A 22,183-nucleotide genomic window follows, 5' to 3' on the forward strand; every position below is an offset into this window, starting at 1 on the left:
TATAATTTATATCTATATATCTATCTATATATATATATCTATCTATATATATATATATATATATATATATATATATCAGGGCTCGACAAAATCCGGGCGCCAGGTCGCATTTGCGACTAGAATTAGCGACCTGGCGCCTGGGGCATCACAGCTGGGGGATATCCTGTCACTGTGGACCCCCCCCGGCGTGATCGCGTCGGGCCGCGCCGCCGGCGGCCGGTAATTGAGCCCCCGGCTTTGAGGCCTTCTACGATCCTATGGTTCCTTCTGGAATCTGGCGCCCTCTTGTGGTGGCCGTTGGAATTACAACCAGCAATGCTAATAGGCTGGCAGGCAGGGGAAGCTCCATCTCCTTCCCTTTACTCAGAACCCCTAAACATTATATATATATTTTATTCTAACACCCTAGAGAATAAAATGGTGGTCATTGCAATACTGTCTGTCACACCGTATTTGCACAGCGGACTTACAAGCGCACTTTTATGGGGAAAATGTATTTAATAACAAAAAAATAAGACAACAGTAAAGTTAGCCCAATTTTTTTTTTTATATTGTGAAAGATAATGTTACGTCAAGTAAATCGATACCCAACATGACATACTTCAAAATTGCGCCCGCTCATGGAATGGCGAAAAACTTTTACCCTTAAAAATCTCCATAGGCGACGTTTAAAAAATTCTACAGGTTGCACGTTATAAGTTATAGAGGAGGTCTGGGGCTAGAATTATTGCTCTCACTCTACTGATCACAGCGATACCTCACATGTGTGGTTTGAACCCCGCTTTCATATATGCGTTCGCTTCTGCACGCAAGCTTGGCAGGACAGGGCGCGTTTAAAAAAAAAAATTTTTTTCTTATTTTTTTTTTTTTTCACTGTTCTTTTAAAAAAAAAAAAATGTGTGTCACTTTTATTCCTATTAAAAGGAATGTAAAAATCCCTTGTAATAGAAAAAAGCATGACAGGTCCTCTTGTACCGTATATACTCGAGTATAAGCCGAGATTTTCAGCCTCTTTTTTGAGGCTGAAAGTGCCCCCCTCGGCTTATACTCGAGTCATCGCTGTCTGCCCGCTCGATCAGCGTGTCGAGCAGACAGACAGCGGCCATTCTGATTCAAAAGCCGCGCCTCCGGCTCCCCCTTCGCCTGTGATAGGCGGAACACTGAATTTCCCAGCAGCCTGTGTTCCGCCTATCACGGACTTCGTATCATCCTCGTACTACGGACGAGGATGATACGACGTCTGTGATAGGCGGAACACAGGCTGCTGGGAAATTCAGTGTTCCGCCTATCACAGGCGAAGGCGGCGGCGCAGCTTTTGAATTTTACAATGGCCGCCGACGAACGAAGAGGGCACGGGACGGAGGCAAGGCACAGGACGGCACAGCACGGGACGGGACGGGACGGGACCGGAGGCAAGGCACGGCGGCGAGGCACGGCGGCGAGGCACGGCGGCGAGGCACGGAGGCAAGGAGGCTCGGCACGGGACGGAGGCTCGGGACAAAGGCTCAGGACACAGGTAGGCTGGACACACACACACACACACACACACACACACACACACACACACACACACACGGATACACACACACACACAGGGATGGATGGATGGATGGAGACACACACACACAGGGATGGACGGACACACAGGGATGGACGGACACACAGGGATGGACGGACACACAGGGATGGACGGACACACACACAGGGATGGACAGGCATGTCTTACCCTCGGCTTATACACGAGTCAATAAGTTTGCCAGTTTTTTTGGGGGTAAATTGGGGGCCTCGGCTTATATTCGGGTCGGCCTATACTCGAGTATATACGGTATATGAGATCTGGGGTCAGAAAGACCTCGCATCTCATATTTACACTAAAATGCAATTTAAAAAAAATTTGTCATTTGAACAAAATAAAATGTCCCTCTAAGAGCTATGGGCAATGACTTGGAGACAGGTGGGAGGCTGGGGGCTATCTTCCACTCACTCGTCTCCATGTCAGGCCAGGGACAGGTCCAGATCGCCGTCACGGACCTGGCTCCTAACTTTTTTAGCTGGCTCCTAGATTTCAAGCAAATTTGTCAATCCCTGATAGATAGATATATATATATATATATATAAAATATTGCAGCAATTGCCATTTTATTCCTTAAGGTCTCTGCTAAAATGATAAAAAAAAAAATTATATATATAATATAATTTTTTTTAATCATTTTAGCAGAGACCTTAAGGAATAAAATGGCAATTGCTGCAATGTTTTAAATTAAATCATTTTTAAAGAGAACTGTTATCTCTGTCCCACAGCAGCTCCTCCTTTGACCCGCTGTGGACTCGCCGACAGTCCCACTCACTTTAGTGGGAGGGCTGGTGATGTGGCAGTGACACAACAAGGTGAGGGACCTAGCAGCAGCAGCTGAGTACAAACAGGAGCTGTTGTGATGCATCTGAAATGACTGGTGCTCTTTAAATGTAAGGACTCATTCTTGCTGGTAGTTAGAATCTTTAATATTTGCAAACAAAATTAAGGTTTCCCATTTAGTATAATAAGCTGTCAGGTTAGTAAAACAGCAATATCAGAACCAATTAAATCATACAGTTTTTAATGTACATAGATTTGCTAAACAATGGGGCAAAAGAGTATTCCTGAACTTTGTTATATTTCATAGTTACTGTGAAATTGTGTGAACTCAACAATGCAGTGCATGTTATCTAAGCTTGCATAGCTTGGATTTATTGAACGAGTTTACCAAAAATGTAAATATTGCAGAATTTACAGACTCATGTTACCTAACTAAATGCAATTTCATTCTGAATAAACTAAATTATTATTGTATCTTAAATGGAAAACATCTTTAGATTTTTACTTCAAAAGCATTTTTTTTTAATTTTGATAAAAATCCAATAAACTTGATTTTAAATGAAAGCATTGATTTGTATCCACCCTGTTGACCACACAGAGGGGAAATGGTTTTTGGTCAGTTGTCCAACTCCCTAGCCTTGCATTGTGCAGAAAGGCAGTTAGACAGAACAATTAAGTAGCACTATAATCAGAGCCTGCATATGAAATTAGCAACTATGTTTTCTTTTTTTTGTTTGTTTGTTTTTAAACATTACTACACATTATTAAGGTCCCTTTCACCCCAGATTGTTTTTTCTTCCGTTTTTTGCCTTAACAAAAGCAGAAGAAAAATGCATGTCTAATAAATCGCATGGAACCCTTCACACCAGCCAGTTGCTGGGACCATTGCGCTTTTAAAAATCATGCTGCATTTTTTTGTGGATGTTCGGTGCCGTAAAAAAAATGCACATCACCATTAAAATGGAAAACGCATCAAAACTCACCTGCGGTTGCATTTTGTGGTGCTTTTTTTTTCTTTTCTTTTTTTTAGTCGCATGTCTTTTATTTTATTTTTATTTTTTTCACAGGTGCAAAACTCACTAGAAACACAGCAAAACATGTTTTTGCTGAGTTTTTAGAATGGAGCCGTGGGAAAGCAACCTGAGATTTGTCAGACTGATCTATTTGTGCATACATATGTAAAACATATTATTGAAATTAATACACATTCCTTTGCTACAAAAAGTTTTTGCTTTTATCAGATTATTTCTGTGTAGACTACAGAAATGTATTTATTCATGGTTTTGTCTTTCAGCTTCATCTAGCAGCCCTGGCTTCTTTAAAAGGAGACATAGTTGAGCTGAACAAACGATTACAACAGACCGAGCGGGAGCGTGATATCCTGGAGAAGAAGCTCGCCAAGTCTCAGGTAGGAGGTCTTCACCACTTTTAGGAGACTTGGCGTTTTTGGCATAGTCACTTCAGTGATATAAAGCCATCCAGACCCCATGATCTGAAGGTTGTCTTTGGTTTCCTGTTCACTTTTTCTCCCCTGAGTATGAATGGAAGCACAATGTTTTTCTAATCATTCACACCTGCTTGTTATGGGACTGTGTCTAAAATAATAAATGTGTTCTGAAAGCATAAGTGGTTGGTCTCAGACAAGACTATAAATAGATGAAATCTCTTTATTTTTATAATCTAGTGGTTCAGCTTGTCATATCATCTTTTTAATATTCTTTTGGATATTTATTATAGGGTGTGACTGTATTGTGAAACTGACGATTGCAAGGTGTTGCTCACTACAGGTCTGCTCACGATTATGGAAGGATTCTCTGGTGAAGGTAGCACAGGTCTTTAATTATGTGTCAATCTTGTATAGCTGGCTTGTGAAATCGTCGCTGCATAGGGTGTGGTGAGGACAAGAGGTGATTGAAAATGTTGATTCGATCAAAAACAGAAGAATTTTACATTTAAGTTAGGAACTCCTAAGACTTCACCGAAGAACTGTGGGAATCTTTAGCTCCTGCTGATAAAATCTAAGTGATCAGTGCTTCAGGTTATTTGCTGACATAAAACAAGCACTGAGAGGTTGAATATGCAGTTGTATTTAGATATATGAAGGTATTTTTCAGCCTAAAAGCTACGTTCTAGGCCAGGGTTTCTCAACCAGGGTTCCGTGGAACCCTTGGGTTCCTCTAGAGCAGTGATGGCGACCCCTAGCACCTCAGATATTTTAAAACTACATTTCCCATGATGCTCCACTACACTGCAGAATGCATAAGCATTATGGGAAATGTAGTTCCAAAACATTTGGGGTGCCAAGGTTTGCCATCACTGCTCTAGAGGTTGCTAGGGGTTCCTTGAGCAATGATCAATTTCTGCCTTTCAGGTAAGTTCTCAAAGACACCATTGATCTTTTTAGTTATCTATAAGGGGGTGTTTCTTCCCAATGACCACAAGTGTAAGAAACATTCTTCTCATTGACCATCACACTAATGTATGATGAGTTGTAGATTTTTCATTTTAAGCAGGGGTTCCCCAAGACCGGAGAATTATTTCCAGGGTTCCTCTGTGTTTAAAAGGTTTAGAAAGGCTGTTCTAGGCTAACAAGCAGTGAGAAGAATCACAACCATGAAAGAATGCTCTACTATATAATACAAGGGGTTGAAGGGGTGGGTTCTTGGCACTGGAGATTTTACTTGCTTCCTCTGGAGGACATAGAGTAGCTGCTCCTTGCACATGCTGAGACTGGTAAGTTTTAATAACCACCCAAGAAAGAGAATACAACTTTTGCTTTCATTGCTGAAGGATTCTGTTAACCAGGAATGAACGTCGGCCAGTTCAGCAGGGATCTTCCGAGATCTGATCCATGTTTGGGCAAACTGATCGACTTGGCTACCACCGGCTTGTCCGATTTCTAGCATGCAATTATTGCCAGCATATAATCACTGTTTTACCTCTGCCTCCCCCCTCGACTGGAGGGATTCCTCCATTAATGCAGTCAGTGCTTGCAGGAAAAAAGATTGCATCTATAGCGTGCTGGCAAATGTGCCGCCTTACTGGTACAACCTCTTTTTAGTGTTTTGCACTGCCATCCTAAGAAGTTCATAGAATTAGCCTTTCCTTCCACAGTCTTTTGCACAGATATCTTAAAGTGTTTGTAAACCCTTGCATATACCCAGTGAGGTTAATAGCCTCAGTTGATACAGAGATTAAACAAATATCCCTCTCTTTCTTTTCATGTTCAGCTTCCTAGCAGAAGCCTGAAGGTTTTGTGCTAATATTGACTGGTATTTGACACTGTTGGTAATTCCCTCTACCTTGACTAAGGCCCTTGTTCAATCTTGGTTTCATTAGACCATAACACATTTTCCCACATGCTTTTGGGATACTTCCGATGTGTTTTTGCAAAATTTACCTGGGCTTGGATGTTTTTCGTCTTAAGAAATGGCTTCTGTCTTGCCACTCTACCCCATAGCCCAGACTACGGGAGATTGTTGTCACATGTACCACACAGCCAGTACTTGCCAGATATTCCTGCAGCTCCTTTATTGTTGCTGCAGGCCTCTTTGCAGCCTCCCTGACCAGTTTTATTCTCGTCTTTTCATCAATTTTTGAGGGATGTCCAGTTCTTGTTGTGCCATATTTTCTCTTCATGACTGTCTTCACTGTGTTCCATGGTATGCCTAATGCCTTGGAAATTCTTTTGTACCCTTCTCCAGACTGATACCTTTTAACAATGAGATCCCTTCGATGCTTTGGAAGCTCTCTACGGACCATGGCTTCTACTGTAGGCTGTGACTAAGAAAAATGTCAGGAAGACCTGCTAGAACAGATTAACTTTTATTTGGGGTTAATCAGAGGCACTTTAAGTGATGGCTGATGTGTACCAACTCCTATTTAACATGAGTTTGAATGTTATTGCTTAATTTTGAACACAGCTACATCCCCAGTTATAAAGCCTCGTACACATGGTACAATTGTTGGCCAACCAAGCGCCTGATTTTGTCTTAAGGGCGTGTGCCAGGATCTTGTCTTGGATACTAACGGTACACAATTGTTGTGCAACAAACACCAATGTAGTGACGTACTACAAGGAATTTCAGCTCTTAGCCGCCACCCTTTGGGCCCCTTATAATTCTGAGTATGCGTGTTTGTACTTTTGACTTATGTGTGACGTATTTGTGTACTGACCATATGAAAAGACAACAGAGCATTGTCCGTCGAAAATTTTCTAGCCTGCCATCCAACATTTGTTGGCCGAAAGTTGGACAAAAGAAGCATAACTAACGGTCAGATTTTAGGATAACAGTCTGTCTGCCAACAATCGCATCGTGTGTGCGAGACTTTAGAGAGTGTGCACACTTATGTAATCACATTATTTTAGTTTTATTTTTACTCCCCTGTTTTCTTCACAGAAACCTGAAATTTTAACAGGGGTGTGTAGACTTTTTATATCCACTGTATGTGCTTTGCTTAAATTCCATGTCTGGAGTTTAAAACCACTTTGACCACATTTGTCTACTCTCCAGTCTCTCTTTGCAATAATGCCTGTTGCACTCAGTACTGCATGATCTCTGATTCTGTTTTGTTAGGGACTTCAAAACTGGCTGCAGTGTTGTCACCACTTTTGTGTTTGCTATTATTGTGATTCTGAGCACACTGTTTTCTCCAGCGCTATGCTGTCTGATATCTTCAGACATGGTCACTATTGTCCCCATAGCAGAAACAAGCTCGAAAGAAACTAATACCCTATAAGAAACAAATACTCTCTAAAAGTACCTAAAGTAGTATTAAACCCAAAATGAAAATGTAAGATATTGCAGCTTAACAATCATTAGATAGTGGTGGCTGCATTTTTTTCTCCTGTTTTCACCTGGTGATCTTGCCAGTAGCTCACTAGCTGTATTAGAGTGCTCCCACTCTGGGTGAAGGTGAAATAGTTGAACCTTTTAGACAGCATTGTCAGTCTAAAGGCAGGGTATAGTGTTTGACTACTTGTCCACCTGCTCCGATACTAAAACCGATACCTTCATTTATGTTCACATACTGCAGGCATATGCAATTAGCAAAAACTAAAAGTCCCATCGTGCCTCTGCCTCTGGGTGTAATGCTTGTGGCTGTCAGAGTCTTGCTATGCCTCATGGGAATTGTAGTTCTGCAACATCTGAAGGTCTGCTAATTGCATATACCTGACATACTGTATGTGTGGGGCCGATTTTAAGCCCCATCTGGTGTGACTTCATTCAGTGGTTCAGGTGCAAATGTATGACCTTGGAAATCTGCCTTTTTTTTTTTTTTTAAATCGTACTGTGGCCGGCCCAACCCACATATGTTAACTGGTTCCATAGAAAAATCTTTTGGTTCACATGTCAAGCGAATTGGATGCAGTTCAAAATGCATCCAATTCACATATATGTTTGAACCAGGGCTGAAAATTAGTATCTGTGATTGGTATCGGAAAGTACTTGATCAAGTATCAGTACTCTTACTTAATCTTAAACTGGTATTGGTGCTTCCCTAACTTCTACCCCTGTCTGTCTTGAACAGCTCTATTGTCTCCCCTGTGGTCAACCACCAGTTGATGATCCTCCTCTTTCTATAGGATCTACCCTTCCATGTATGATAAGCTATGCTTCCTCCCCCCCCCCCTTTTTATTTATTTATTTTTTTACTCCTTTTCTTAGAACCCGAGATTAGTTCCTTCTATTCTCCACTCTGCTGCACGATCTGTTTTACTTGTTTCCAGTGATGGCTGAGGAGAGAATGCATGTTTGATCAAATATGTTTCCATCTAGAACAGGAATCTGCAATTAGCGGACCTCCACCTGTTGCAAAACTACAAGTCCCATCATGCCTCTGGGTGTTATGCTTGTGGCTGTCAGTCTTGCTATGCCTCATGGGACTTGTATTTTTACAACAGCTGGAGTCCGCTAATTGCATATCACTGATCTAGAATATTGTCTCAATGGACAAAAAAAGCATACCAATGTGTTGTGAATAACTCAAAGGGGCAAAAAAACTATTCAGCCTACATAATCCATTTATAAACAGCCACACATTTGCTAATAGCGGTTACTAACCGTCAACAATTTCCTTAACCAACATGTGCGCCCACTGGGCATGCTATATCAACTGTATATAGCCTCAGCTACACACATACAGGGACTGTAATTTACCACTGCATACACCCACATGTGTGACTCTATAGTCACATGGGCTCCTCCGATGTGATAGCAAGGAAAATCTCTGCATAGAAACTCAATGAAAACTGAGCATGTGGAGAGCTGCCAACACTGCTCTGCAAAATCCTGAGCTGAACTGGGGACATGAACAGAAGGGGGAAATAGAGAGGAGTTTTTTTTTTGCAGACTACAAAAAACAAATCTCATGTGGGTATAGTTACACTTTAAGACTGAATGTGCGGTAGGAAGGAAAAACTTGTACACTAACAATGTTATGTGGCTAAGCTTGGTAAAAGCAGCAAATTGTTTTCTTTTGGTTATTTCTAAGTATTGCCATTTGTACAATTGTTTTTAGTATTTTGTGTAATTGAGGCTACATGTAGCAGACATTTTTCCATTTTTTTCCAGGCCTTCCCTGAGCACAGCAAAGTTAATCTTTGTTGGCTGACAGTGTTCATATTTATATGTAATTTACTATTCAGTGATTCAATTTCTTGTAGTATAGGAACTGGTCTTAAGAATATTTATGTATGGATGTTTGCATTAAAGGAGAATAGCAATAACTGTTGTTCAGTGCTGTTTATCTATTGCGATCATCACACACATAGGTGTATACAATAATAAATCTCAGTTGCAACAGAAAGGCTCCTACTGCTGTGGTTTAATAATGGTTGATAACTTGAGTTTTTATAGGGAGTACAAGGCCACATGAGAATTAAAATGAGGCATCCATCGTGAGCCTTCTGGGTTTATCCCTATAAATTATCTCAGAAACCCAGGCTGCAGTCACTTGTGTATTTACTGCTGCTTCTGAAGTCTACCAATTTCATATTGCTATCAATCTTCTGGTTACCTTCAGTAAAAGCTTCACCTGAATGGAGGGTCAGAGTCTACCTTGTCCACATATTTATTTGTCCCTATTTTAACTATAGTTGTCTTGGGACTCCTTTCTTTGGTACACATGGCATACCATGAAAGATCCTGGTTGAACGATTCACCAATAAAAAGTTCTGAACATGTCACAACATTAAAGAGTGCAAAATCTGGTGCAGCTGTGCATGGTAGCCAATCGGCTTCTAACGTCTTGTTCACGTAAAGGCGGTGCCTGCACTTCTGTGGCTCACACGAGTGCAGTTCGTTCAGCACTCCTGTGACCTGGTCCAGGGTGGAGCAAGATTGGGAAGTCACCATGAAGTCCACCCACATGCCTGGATCGGCACCCGGCTCATGCTTTAAGACCCTGAGCTGGCTGCTCCTGCCCCCTCCACAGCCCAGAGCTCCAGTGAGTGAGCGACACGGGGTGGGCGGGTGGGGGGCGGGGGGGGGCAGGGCATACAGTTGTGACTGACAGTCACCAGCTTTCTGCTCAGGAAGCCCAGAGGCTTTGACAAAAAAAAAACCCTGGAAGCTGGTTTCTATGCACAGCTGCCTCAAATGTTGCTCTACAGTAAATTAACCCTATTGGCTTTATGACCTTCAGTAATTTTTTTCATCTTTCCATCTGTTAAATCTTCTGTCCTTGTTGTTTTAACTTTAAATAGTAAAAAAAAAAAAAAATTCTGCCAGCAAATAACTTATATAGTCCACTTCAAGTTTCTTGTCTGGTCATTAGCTTAGGCTTAGGACATCATGCACAGCGCTCTCTCTCTCTCCCACTCTTGTGAGAGTTTTCCAGGAGGGGTGGGGGGGGGGCTGTGAGTTATAAGATGGCCAATGAGAGCTGCTGCAGAGCTGGAGGTTTGCCTCTGTGTAAATCCAGGAAGTGAACAGGCAGCTGCTTCAGCTGCCCACAGTTAAAATGGATGCAGCCGGACTCAGTGGAGGGAGATTTCTGCAGCGTATTTGGCAAGTAATGAATCACAGTATATATAAAACAATATGCACAGTGGTTGGAGGGAAGCTTCAGAATGGCAAAAAATGTTTTATTATAAATTATGTAAGCAGGCTGCAGTTGATCTTTAATGAAAACTTTTCAGGCTTCTCGCAAACATAAAATGTTTGAAATTCGCACTTCAACTCCTTTCACATATATGTGAATCTGATCTGGTTTTGAACTGCATCCAATTCACATAACGTGTGAGCTGGCTCCCTTTTCAAAGGGTGGTTGTGGTGCGGTTTTGAAAAGTTATTTCTGGTTCAGGTACGATTTCATGTAAAAATCAATATTGCACCTGAACTAGTGACAAGAACCGCATTGGACTTCTACACTGAAACCACCGCATATATATTAACTGAGCCTTACTGATGCTGCGCCTGCTGTGTTTATTCTTTATGCCTTTTGTCAGTGAGTGGTCAGGAGTGTTGGCGGTTTTCATTAGCAGACAGTCGGCACTTTTCCTTCATGACCCTGACATCACCTGGCTGTCTGGATACTGCCAGGGAAGCCTCCATCTGCCACTGATTTCTTAGGATTCATAGAGGTGAAGTACTGTATTATGTAGTTTTATATTTTCTACAAACCTGTATGATACCTAAACCTCCACCTTTTGTGAATTACTTGAAATAAATATTACAAGATTTAGAAATTTTGTGTTAAAGTAAAGGAGCACACAGTATCTGCTTGGTGTAACTGAGGATCACACTTTGTTAAATCATTTGTGTACTCACTGCACCAACTTGTATAAAAGCTGGTATTGGTGAAAGCCAAAAACAATTGTGTAAAAACAGCTGATGGATTTGTGGGGGGCTTCTTCGCCAGGCCTTAATGATGCTGATTGGAAGGGTTTGGTGGAGGGGGTGTTGTGTTTCTGGGGTTGATAGGCAATCGGGCATAGGTAAAAACACAACCTAACCAGCCTATGTGAATGATCACAACAAGTGACCCACACCCAGGACCATCTGTGTAGGCAAGTGTTCTTTTGTACACTGTCTGGAGGTTGTCTACATTCATGCCTGGTACCTATCATAGAGTTCTTAATACAGACATATTCTTCCTGTTAAGAGGTTGTTGCCTGCCCTTGCTAAAAGGTGAGGAGACCCTTTAAGGATATATATATATATATATATAGGGATGAATAGGGACAATACAATATAGGCAAGTGTTACTGCACCGTGTAGCTCACGGTTTGTTATATACTGTCACTCCTGTGTGGGAATCAGAGATACTGCATCGGTGAGGTTTCTCTGATTCACTGAAACTTTTTATTTTTACTTACTGCAATATACTTGGGCTATTCTCAAGTGTTTGAGAGCACAGCTCATTTGATTATAACCCATCAAGTGACTGGTTGTGTTGAAGTGCATATCTGCCACTTCATTATTTAAAGCAACAGTGTCCCTTTTTGGTCTGTGGGGGTTCCTAGCTAGTATTATCCTAGGGAACGTTAAACAGCTCAGGGTAGTGTCCAGGTAAGCTTCCGACGGCCATTAAGATAGGTAGTGCTCTGACAGCATTGATAGCCTATAGTCAGGTTAGGGACCAAGAGATGGGCCTGATTTGCCTTGCAGGTGGCGTGTCCCAGACGACTTCGCCATCGGTGTATTCATTTGTATAAGCGTCCCCAGGAAGCCGCCGCTCCACAGATGCATCAGTGTTCTCTCTAGCTGGATTTTGTTACACCTTGCAAGCCAGCTCATCGGGAGCCCCTGCAACGGAACTGTGGCACAATGCCTAATTGGAGGTATTGGTGGTAAAGTGGTTGTAAACCCCCAATGCAGAAGTTGTACATATAGGCAAGCCATATTACAGGTTTACCTATAAGTACAGTAAATATCTCCTAAACGTGCATTGTTTAGTAGATATTTACCTTGTAGTGCGCCGTGCCGTTTATTCCCTAGCGAGTGCTGTGACTGGCGGCTCCCGTGTGCATGAGCATGGCCAGTCAGAGCCAGAATCTGCAGCTCCCGGAAGGAAAAGGGTCAAAGAATGAAGTGGCCTCCCGTGGGGAAATCGCAGGCTTCGTTTGCAGGTAAGTGGCACATAATGTGCTAGTATGCGAAGCGCCCTAGCACATTATGCTTATACTTTCCAGGGAACTAAAAAGAAATTAAAACCCAACAGGGTTTACATACTCTTTTAAAGCCTTTAGTTATATTTCTGGATATGCGTAGATACATATATACACTGTTCTTTTCAGACATATGTACATTTGTTATTTATTTGGTTGCATGTAATGCCATCACTTTATCATACAGTTCCTTGCAAAAGTATTCACCCTCATTGGCATTTTTTGTGTTTTGTTGCCTCACAACCTGGAATTAACATGGATTGTTTGAGGATTTGCATCATTTAATTTACAAAACATGACCACAACTTTGAAGATTTTTTTTTATTATTGTGAAGCAAACAACAAATATGCACATTGATTTATTTTTGTTATTTTGTCCCAACTATATACCCCCCTAAAGTCAATACTTGTAGAGCCACCTTTTGCAGCTCCAAGCCACTTTGGATAAGTCTCTAGGAGCTTGCCACATCTTGCCACTGGGATTTTGCCCATTCCTCCAAGTTGAAAGGTTTTGCTCAAGAATATCCCTGTATTTAGCACTATCCATCTTTCCCTCAACTCTGATCCGTTTCGCAGTCCCAACTGCTGCCACCACCATGTTTGACTGTGGGGATGGTGTTCTTTGGGTGATGTGTTGGGTTTGCGCCAGACATAGCATTCACTTTGATGGATAAAAGTTAAATTTTAGTCTCATCAGACCAGAGCACCTTCCTCCATACATTTTGGGAGTCTACCACATGCCTTTTTGCAAACTGAAAATGTCATTTAGTTTTTTTCTGAAAGTAACGGCTTTCTTCTGGCCACTCTGCCATTAAGCCCGGTTCTATGGAGCGTACAGCTTATTGTTGTCCTATGTACAGATACTCCAGTCTCTGCTGTGGAACTCTGCAGCTCCTCCAGGGTTACCTTAGGTCTCTGTGCTGCTTCTCTGATGTCCAGTCCATGAGTTTTGGTGTGCGGCCATCTCTTGGTAGGTTGACTGTTGTGCCATGTTCTTTTAATTTGGTTATGATAGATTTGATTGTGCTCCTAGGGATCATCAAAGATTTTGATAATTTTTCTAACCTAACTCTGACTTGTACTTATCAACAACATTGTCCCTTACTTGTTTGGAGAGTTCCTTGGTCTTCATGGCAGTGTTTGGTTAGTGGTGCTTCTTCCTTAGGTGTAGCAGCCTCTGGGGCCTTTCAAAAAGGTGTGTATATGTAATGACAGATCATGTGACACTTGGATTGCACAAAGGTGGGCATCATTTCACTAAGAGCTTTTTATGGGCTCCATAACAAAGGGGTGAATACATATGCACATAGCATTTATCAGTGTTTTATTTCTGAAAAATAGTTTTATGTATTTTTCACATTTTACTTCACCAACTTAGACTGTTGTGTTCTGATCTATCACATATAATTCAGATTAAAATACATTAAACTAAAGGCTGTAATGTAACAAAATAGGTAAAAAGCCAAGGGGGGTGAATACTTTTGCAAGGCACTGTATATAAAGTTGCACTTTACCTTCTGATATGTCTGCATATCTTTACTTTTAGATCTTTAGATCTTCTAGACTTTTTATCTTTACTTTAACCAGATGTTATCAGGGCAGGATGTGTTTCTTCTGAGCTCCGGTTTTCATCCTGAATATTACCCCTTTGGAGCCCTTCAAACCGACCCTATCCTGGCTTATTAAACTGGTGCTGGTAACCGAGACCTCAAAAGAACTGGAAAATGCCACCCTCTACCTCCAAAAAGCACAAGGAGAGCCGCTCACCACCATGGGACCCGAGGTAGCTCCATTCTTTGCGTGGTGGGGACGCTGGCTCCGCCCCGCCGTTTTGGCTCCTGTGTTGTCCTCACAGTGAGCCAGGCAGCAGAGCACGAAAATGGAGCAGGTGTCAGGAAAAACACACCAAGCACCTGAGCTATCCCCGTCACCATCCCCTGAGTAGGAGGTGGATACTGCGGCACTAACTAAGCCAATCCTGGAAGCGATCGCTGCGTCCAAAGCTGAGCTCATGGGACGTATTGTTTACCTGGCATCTGAGTGTAATCTTATCGGACACGATCTGAGGCAGGCTTACCATGGCTGAGGACTGCATCTCTGATGTGGAGGATGCCTCACATTTCCAGGGCTCCCAGTTGTCAAAGCTCAGAGAGATGTTAACACTGAGGGCCAGTTAGAAATCGTTTAGCTGAACCCGAACAATTTGAAACTGGCATTTCAGTCCAACTTCGGGGGGTTATTGACAGACATCCGTGCGGGTTCATGCACAGATGTCTATTCAAATCGCCCCTGAAGTTGCCAAAATGAGTGCAGGAACCACTTTAGGGATTCGGCGAAGCGCCGCAAAGTTGGCATTGCACCAATTCGGACGGTGCTGTTGCCGGCAATAGCCAGTGATTTGACATGCCAAAATGACCCGTTTTGACCCTTTGGGGAATTTGGGTGAAAACAGACTGCCTGTCTGTTTTCACCTGAACTTATGCTCTCTGATCCTCCAGATGGATGGAAAATAGGGTCCCCATCCGTCTGGATTTGGCAGATCAGATAGCGACAGTTGTCAGCAGACATGTCACCATTGCCATCCGCTGCTCCATAGGGGTGAATGGAGCATCCGATCAGGTCCACCTGAAAAACGGACAGGCAGACCTGATCAGATGGCCTGTGTGAAAGTACTCTTTTTAATGTTAGATCAGTCCCTGTTGCAGCCTCTCACCTACTGACTTGCTACAAATTTGCAGCCCAATTTTTGTGGCAAAGGATTAGGAAAGGTTTTTACCTACCTGCATGAAACAGATTGCTTCTACTCAGCCTAGGTTAAATCGCTTGATTGGAGCTCAAGAAATGGATTTTAAGGATATAAGATTTAGCCTTTCTAAAAAATTATCTTGTAACTGTATCTTGACATGTCACGATTTTTTTCATTCAAATGTAGCTAAACAGAGCCACTTTACAATTAAAGCCTACTATTTGCTAAGATTTACTTATCATATTTTTTTATTTTTCACCTGATTTTAAAAATACAGCAAAAAAGGTGACTGTTGTCAGCATTTCTTGATAATATTTGGCTCATTTATCTTATAGTATGGCTTTGTCTGAGATCTGTGTGGAGGGAGGTCGCTTTCTCCAGCTTTGGTATTTTATCCGGGCAATTGGCTGGAATTTATAATGCTCTTTTCCAGTCTGGAACATTGTAAGACCACAAATACATTTTGTTCTCAATGGGAACCTCTGCGCTTCATGTCAACTCCAGTATTTTAATGCACACATTAGAAGGCAGGCGTCCTACTCTTATTTGCTGGGAGCTGTGGGAAGGTAGGGCTCCTCTATATATAGGGACCAATGGTTATTGGGGCTTTCCAATGTCTAGATGCTAGAAGAGTATGCTGGCAGTTTTAGTCTCTTGACATTTTGATGGCTGCAGGCCAGGGTGGATATAAATCAATGATATATTTGTTTTTGTTTTTTTATCAAATGTATTTCAATAAAACGATTGACTATCTAAAGATAGTTTTCCATTAAATATATACATTCATTTTTGTTCAGCATGAAATGGAGCTTAGTTATGTAGCTTGAGGCTGTATATTCTGCAAAATTTTCATTTTTGGTTAACTCATTCAGGCTGGGTTCACACCATCACCGCATCAGTCTCACAGCAAGGGGGTTGGTGCATACTGGTTCACCATTTCAGGTCTGATTTCAGCCTGAAATTTGGGCTGAATTCAGACCTGAAACAGACCAAAAGACGCACAGCGTTTTTGTGAAAAACGCACCAGACCTGCTGCGGAGATATGGGAACCAGCTCCATAGAGGGCCGGTCAAAATCTGCATCCAAATCGCAATGGTGTGAACCCAGCCTCAATGAATCCAAGCTCTGCAAGCTGAGATAACATGCACTGCATTGATGCATTCATACAATTTCACAGTAACCATGAGATAAAACAAAGTTCAGGAATATTCCTTTTTCCCATTGTTAGGCAAATCTATGTACATTATAAACGATATGATTAAATCAGTTCTGATAATGCTGTTTTACTAACCTGACAGCTTATTATTCTAAATGGGAAACCTTCATTTTGTTTGCAAGTATTAAAGATTCTAACTACCAGCAAGAATAAGTCCTTACATTTAAAGAGTACCTGTCATTTCAGATCCATCATGGCAGCACCTGTGAGCGGGCATCCACTCACCTGCTGCCGCCACGTCCCTCACCTTGTGTCACTGCTGCATCACCAGTCGTGTCACTGTTGCATCACCAGCCATCAATAGGACTGTCGGTGAGTCAACAGTGGGTCAGAGGAGGAGCCGCTGCGGGACAGAAATGACAGTTGCTCTTCACAAATTGATTTAAATTGAGTTGATTTAAATTGAGTTGATTTAAATCAAGCCTTTTTAATAGTGATTTAAATGATGATTTAAATCGTATCCACCCTGCTGCAGTCAGCCAATGACTAGGTTAGCTTCCAAGTGTTCACTTATTGTTATGCTTTCTGTAATATGTACTCAATATTCTATTTTTACTGTAACATGCATATTTATTTTTAGAGAATATTTCGATTTTGGGTATGAATTAAAAAGTAGTTATTTGGATGCCCTACCCTTTGATTTTGTCAAAATGCTCTATCGATTTGATGTCATTGACAGAAAGTTTGCTGATGAGGTATGATTCTGAGAAAGTGGATTTCCCGGCAAAGCTTCATTTAAATTGTGGAACGTTTGAACTTCTGCTGCTTACTAGTGACTTATTGGAATGTTGTAGAGCTGCTGATGGAAGATGTGGGACAGTTTGTGCCATTTATCCTCCAACTTGTCTTCCTCTCCAGGGACTTGTAATGAGAGGGTGTTAAACTGTCATCTTCATTATATTCCTGGCAAGTCTGTCTTTCATTGAACCAATGTCTCTGACCTCTGTTCAAGTTTAAATATGGCTAATTGCTTTCTCTCCTAAGTCACTTTTTCTTGGAATGGCTACCGTGCCATTTTTTTTTTCTGGAGTATCCTTTGAAAATTACACAGTCACAAAAAATCCAATTTATTTAGTACATGTTAACATCACCCTGGTGGCATAGAATTGTCAGAAACCATGAAATCAGACCAAGACAGAAGTACAGTTAAACATTTGTTTAATAATGAAAGTAAATAGAACAAACGTAGTCAAAACATAGCCAGAGTTCAGGAACTGGGACAGATAGTCAGACAAGCTAACCGTCGGGGAGCTGGAGATGAGTGTAGTAAAAGAGCAAGCAGGATCTGGAGCCAGAAGGGATGTCAGCCAAGCAAGTCTTTTAACAGGAATGCAGGAGATAGTTTCTGTGATGTTGACTAAGGCGAAAGCAGAGATCCTCTGGGCTGGATGGCTTAAGTCAGGGCTCGACGAACCCCGAGCGCCAGGTCGAATTTGCACACCCCCCCTCCCCCACAGCGTGATCGCGTTGGGCCGCGACGCCGCCAGCCGGTAATTGAGGCTGCGGCTTTGAGGCCTTCTGCGGTCCTATGCGAATCGTTGGTATGACAACCAGCAATGCTAATGGAGCTTCTCCTGTCTGTCTTCACTGCCCACCTATCTCCTTCCCTTTACTTAGAACCCCTAAACATTATATATATTTTTTATTCTAACACCCTAGAGAATATAAAGGCAGTTGTTGCAATACTGTCTGCCACACCATATTTGCGCAGCGGTCTTACAAGCGCACTTTTTGGGGGGAAAATTATTTAATTAAAAAATAAGACAGCAGTAAAGTTAGCCCATTTTTTTTTTTATATTGTGAAAGATGATGTTACGCCCGAGTAAATTGATACCCAACAGGTCACGCTTCAAAATCGCGCCCGCTCGTGGAATGGCGACAAACATTTACCCTTTAAAATCTCCATCGGCGACATTTAAAAAATTCTACAGGTTGCATGTTTTGAGTTGCAGAGGAGGGCTAGGGCCAGAATTATTGCTCTTGCTCTACTGATCGCGGCGATACCTCACATGTGTGGTTTGCACACCGTGTTTATATGCGGGAGCTACTCACGTATGCGTTCGCTTCTGCACTCGAGCTTGGCGGGAGAGGGCGTGTTTAAAATTATAATTTTTTTTCTTATTTATTTTAACTTTTATTTTTTATTTTTTCTCTGTGCTTTTAAAAAAAATTGTCAGTTTTATTCCTATTGCAAGGAATGTAAAAATCCCTTGTAATAGAAAAAAGCATGACAGGTTCTCTTAAATATGAGATCGGAGGTCAGAGAGACCTCAGATCTCATATTTACACAAAAATGTAATTTAAAAAAATTTCATTTGAAAAAAAGAAAAATAAATAAAATGTCCCTCTCAGAGCTATGGGCAATGACTTGGAGACAGGTGGGGGGGGGGGGGGAGACCCCTCTTCCCCTCTTCCCCTCAGTCGTCTCTATGTCAGGCCAGGGACAGGTCCGGATCGCAGTTACTGACCTGGCTCCTAAATTTTTTAGCTGGCTCCTAGATTCCAAGCAAATTTGTCAAGCCCTGGCTTAAGTAGACAGGACTGACGAGCAGGATATCATCAACAGCTGAGTAACTGTGGAGAGATGGGAGCTGGTAATAAGCTGACAGCTGAGCATCCAGCTCAGAGATGGAAGTGCTGAGCCCAGCCCTGATGAGAATTAGATTGAAATATTGGCTCTATTGGACTAGGATCTGCAGTTTAAGAAAAATTATTCAGCTAGTAGAGATGGCATTTTCAAATGTACCTGGTGCCTCTACACACATGTGAAAGAAGACCTATCTGATATAGCTATCTAATATAGTGTTTATGGGCATATGTTGTTTCAATTTACTTGAAACGAATGGTCAGTTCATAGGCAAAATATTGTTGTAAAATGACGTGTCTGAAGCCTGACTTCATAATCGCACAGACTCCTCCTGCTTTGCGCAGATGGGAGTATATGACTATTGAGTATTAAAATATCAGGCTTGGCCAAATTATTTCACCCTCAACCACACACTTTTTTTGACCTCAGATCCCATCTTCTCAAACAAATGCTTTTAGAAAATAAAGAAGCACCGTGGAAAAATTTCCTTCACACATAGAAATGTTTTAGAATGTGGTCCAAGTATCTTGCCCAATAACTCTCCAAAAAACAGTTAAAGTAGAATGTTACTTTTTGAACACACAGCCTAAAGTTTTTTAGGTGTAGATCCTCAGACTACTGAATTGTTCTTAGATCCTTTAGCATCTATGCCGGTTTGAAGTGTGCCTTAAAACTTTTTTTTTTTTTTTTTTTTTTTTTTTTAATTGTTCAAAGTATTTGCAATGCTTTTGTCAACTGATGTATTTTGAGGTGTATAGTGGTGTACAGGTACATTTACTTTTTCACAATTTCTGTTTTATGTTGTGAATCCTTGCATACACCCAGTGAAGTGACTGACCTCTGGTGATAGACATGAAACAAATCTCCTACATAAGTTGTCCTCCTCTATATCCATTTGAAGTGCTTAAAGCGGAGGTCCACCCTAAAGTGGACCTTCCGCTCATCGGAACCCTCCCCCCCTCCGGTGCCACAATCGGCACCTTTCAGAGGGGAGGGGGTGCAGTTACCTGGATAATCCAGGTAACTGCACCCACTTCCGGGATAGCTCTCTGCGGAAAGGGGCGTAACTTACGCCCCTTTCTGCAAGTGCCCGCCCCTTCCCGCAAGTGCCCCGCTGCCTGCTGGGAAACACACAGATCCCAGAGGCAGCGGGGACCGTCCTCATTGCGCAGCGCGGCTCGCGCATGCGCAGTAGGGAACCGGGAAATGAAGCCGAAAGGCTCCATTTCCTGATTCCCATACCCAAGATGGTGGCGGCAGCACTCGAGTGTCGATCTAGATATCGGCTTCGGGTGCCGACATCGCGGGCGTGCTGGACAGGTAAGTGTCACTATTTTAAAAGTCAGCAGCTGCAATATTTGTAGCTACTGGCTTTTTAAAAAAAAAAAAAAACCCGGAGTCCCGGTGGACTCCCGCTTTAACCTCCCTGGCGGTACGATTATTTTGGATTTTAGGTGCTAAAAGCGGTACAATTATTTTGCATGGAAATTTGGCATTTTTATATTGTAGTCCTGTAATTCTTAGCAATAACTCACTTGGAAATGTCCAAACCAGAGTCTAGCAGACATCCCGGGTATGATACAGTTTGAAAAATGAAATCATAAATTATAATATAATAACTAACTATAAATAATTATACCAAATAATATAACAATAATAAAAATGATTCAATAATGTAATCAAATCAAAAACACTGAAATTTGCTCAGTTGCAGAATTGTCACTGTCATTACTTTTCAGTATTTGATGACGGATCTCCCCACAAATCGCTGTCGCTAAATTCTGTGAGTGATTACAATTTATTCCTGCTGTTTTCTAGCTGGTCTAAAATCATTTTTGATGTAAAGGGACAGTTGTGGTTGCTATGGACAATCTCCAGTTTCCAGGCATAAAGAACAGTTTTTATTATATAAAACTGCATGCAGACCACTAAGGGAAAAAAGGGGATGTGAAATTATTACATACAGTAATGTAATCTGTAAGATTACATTATACTGTATGTATAGTGAGTGTTTCACTTTTGGAATTTGGCGCCGATCTCCGTCCCTGTGCGTTGCAACGCTTGCAGGGAACAGAGATCGGTGATGTGATGAATCGAGCGAGACACGGCTCGCTCGTACAGCGTGGGGATTTCGCTGGATCCAAGGGAGAAGGTAAGTAAACGTCCTCCTGGATCCAGCGATGCGGTCCTGAGTCTGGCTCGGGGTTACCGCTTTTGGTTTAAAAATTCCACCCCGAGCCAGACTCGGGAACACCGTCAGGAGGGTTAATTATAAAGTTTGCCTTAGAGTTAAGAAAAAGGGGGCTGAGAGCTGAAGTTATACTCTACAGATCTCAGCAGAGCCCTGACAGCTGATTGGAGGGAAGGCACACGCACCCTCACAGAAACTACGCTAAGGCTGTCAATCAGCTGGAGGTCCCTCCCCATCAGCATTTTTCTCTTTATCGGGGAAAATTTGTCAGAAGTGATAAATGCTGTCGGCAGAGGAACGAAGCGGTCGACAAAAATGACACGTAGTGCTCTTAATCGAGACAAGTGCACACTATAAAGGGATATGCTTGGTTCATATTTCATAAATCAAGTTTACAACCACTTTAAGAAAACCCTTTGTACAGATTATTTTTGGAAACCTTGCATTAAAAATATATTAATGTGCGTCCAATATGTTTAGGCATCCTTTAATAGGTAGAATAATCACTTTCAGACTGGAATGCGTTCATGGCAATAAAAAAATTGACTTTACCTTTTACCACAAAAAATTGGGCTGTAGTGCAGTGCACATGTGGTGATGGGAGCATGTTAATGAGAAAAGAGCAGATGATTGTGCTACTTTTCTTTAGCAGTCCACTTGGCAGCCAATGGTTGTGTATTGACCAATGTCTTTGAGCTGCTCTACCTCTGCAGCGTAGGTAAAAAAATCTGGCTGTGATGTCTGCCAGGGGTGTTTGGTTCATATGTAAAACAGCTTGCCTGGAATTCAACTTTCAATAAGATTCAATAAGTTAATATTGTAAAGAGAAACATTGTTTATTATTTTAAAAAATAAACAATTTTGCCTTTTTGTTTAAAGGGTGGTAAGTATTTTTTTTGCAGGCAATGGCTGGTGTTGGCACTTCAATCATCATGGCACCATGGTTGATATGGTGTCCGAGTGATTGAAGTGC

The 22,183-nt window shown here is 41.8% G+C and overlaps 1 protein-coding gene across 4 annotated transcripts in view; it reads left to right on the top strand.

Moving 5' to 3' along the window:
- The window catches only part of MCC (MCC regulator of Wnt signaling pathway), a 523,846-nt gene that overhangs the window by 338,345 nt on the left and 163,318 nt on the right, over positions 1 to 22,183 (top strand). For all 4 annotated transcript variants that reach the window (XM_077462268.1, XM_077462269.1, XM_077462270.1 and 1 more), the window contains one exon: positions 3,651 to 3,764. In XM_077462268.1, coding sequence (XP_077318394.1) covers positions 3,651 to 3,764 — 114 coding nt within the window. The remainder of the gene's footprint in view (positions 1 to 3,650; positions 3,765 to 22,183) is intronic.

Source organism: Lithobates pipiens, unplaced genomic scaffold (genome assembly GCF_037356315.1).
Source record: "Lithobates pipiens isolate NorthernLeopardFrog02 unplaced genomic scaffold, aLitPip1_a1.2 Scaffold_3, whole genome shotgun sequence".
NCBI classification, from domain to species: Eukaryota; Metazoa; Chordata; class Amphibia; order Anura; family Ranidae; genus Lithobates; species Lithobates pipiens.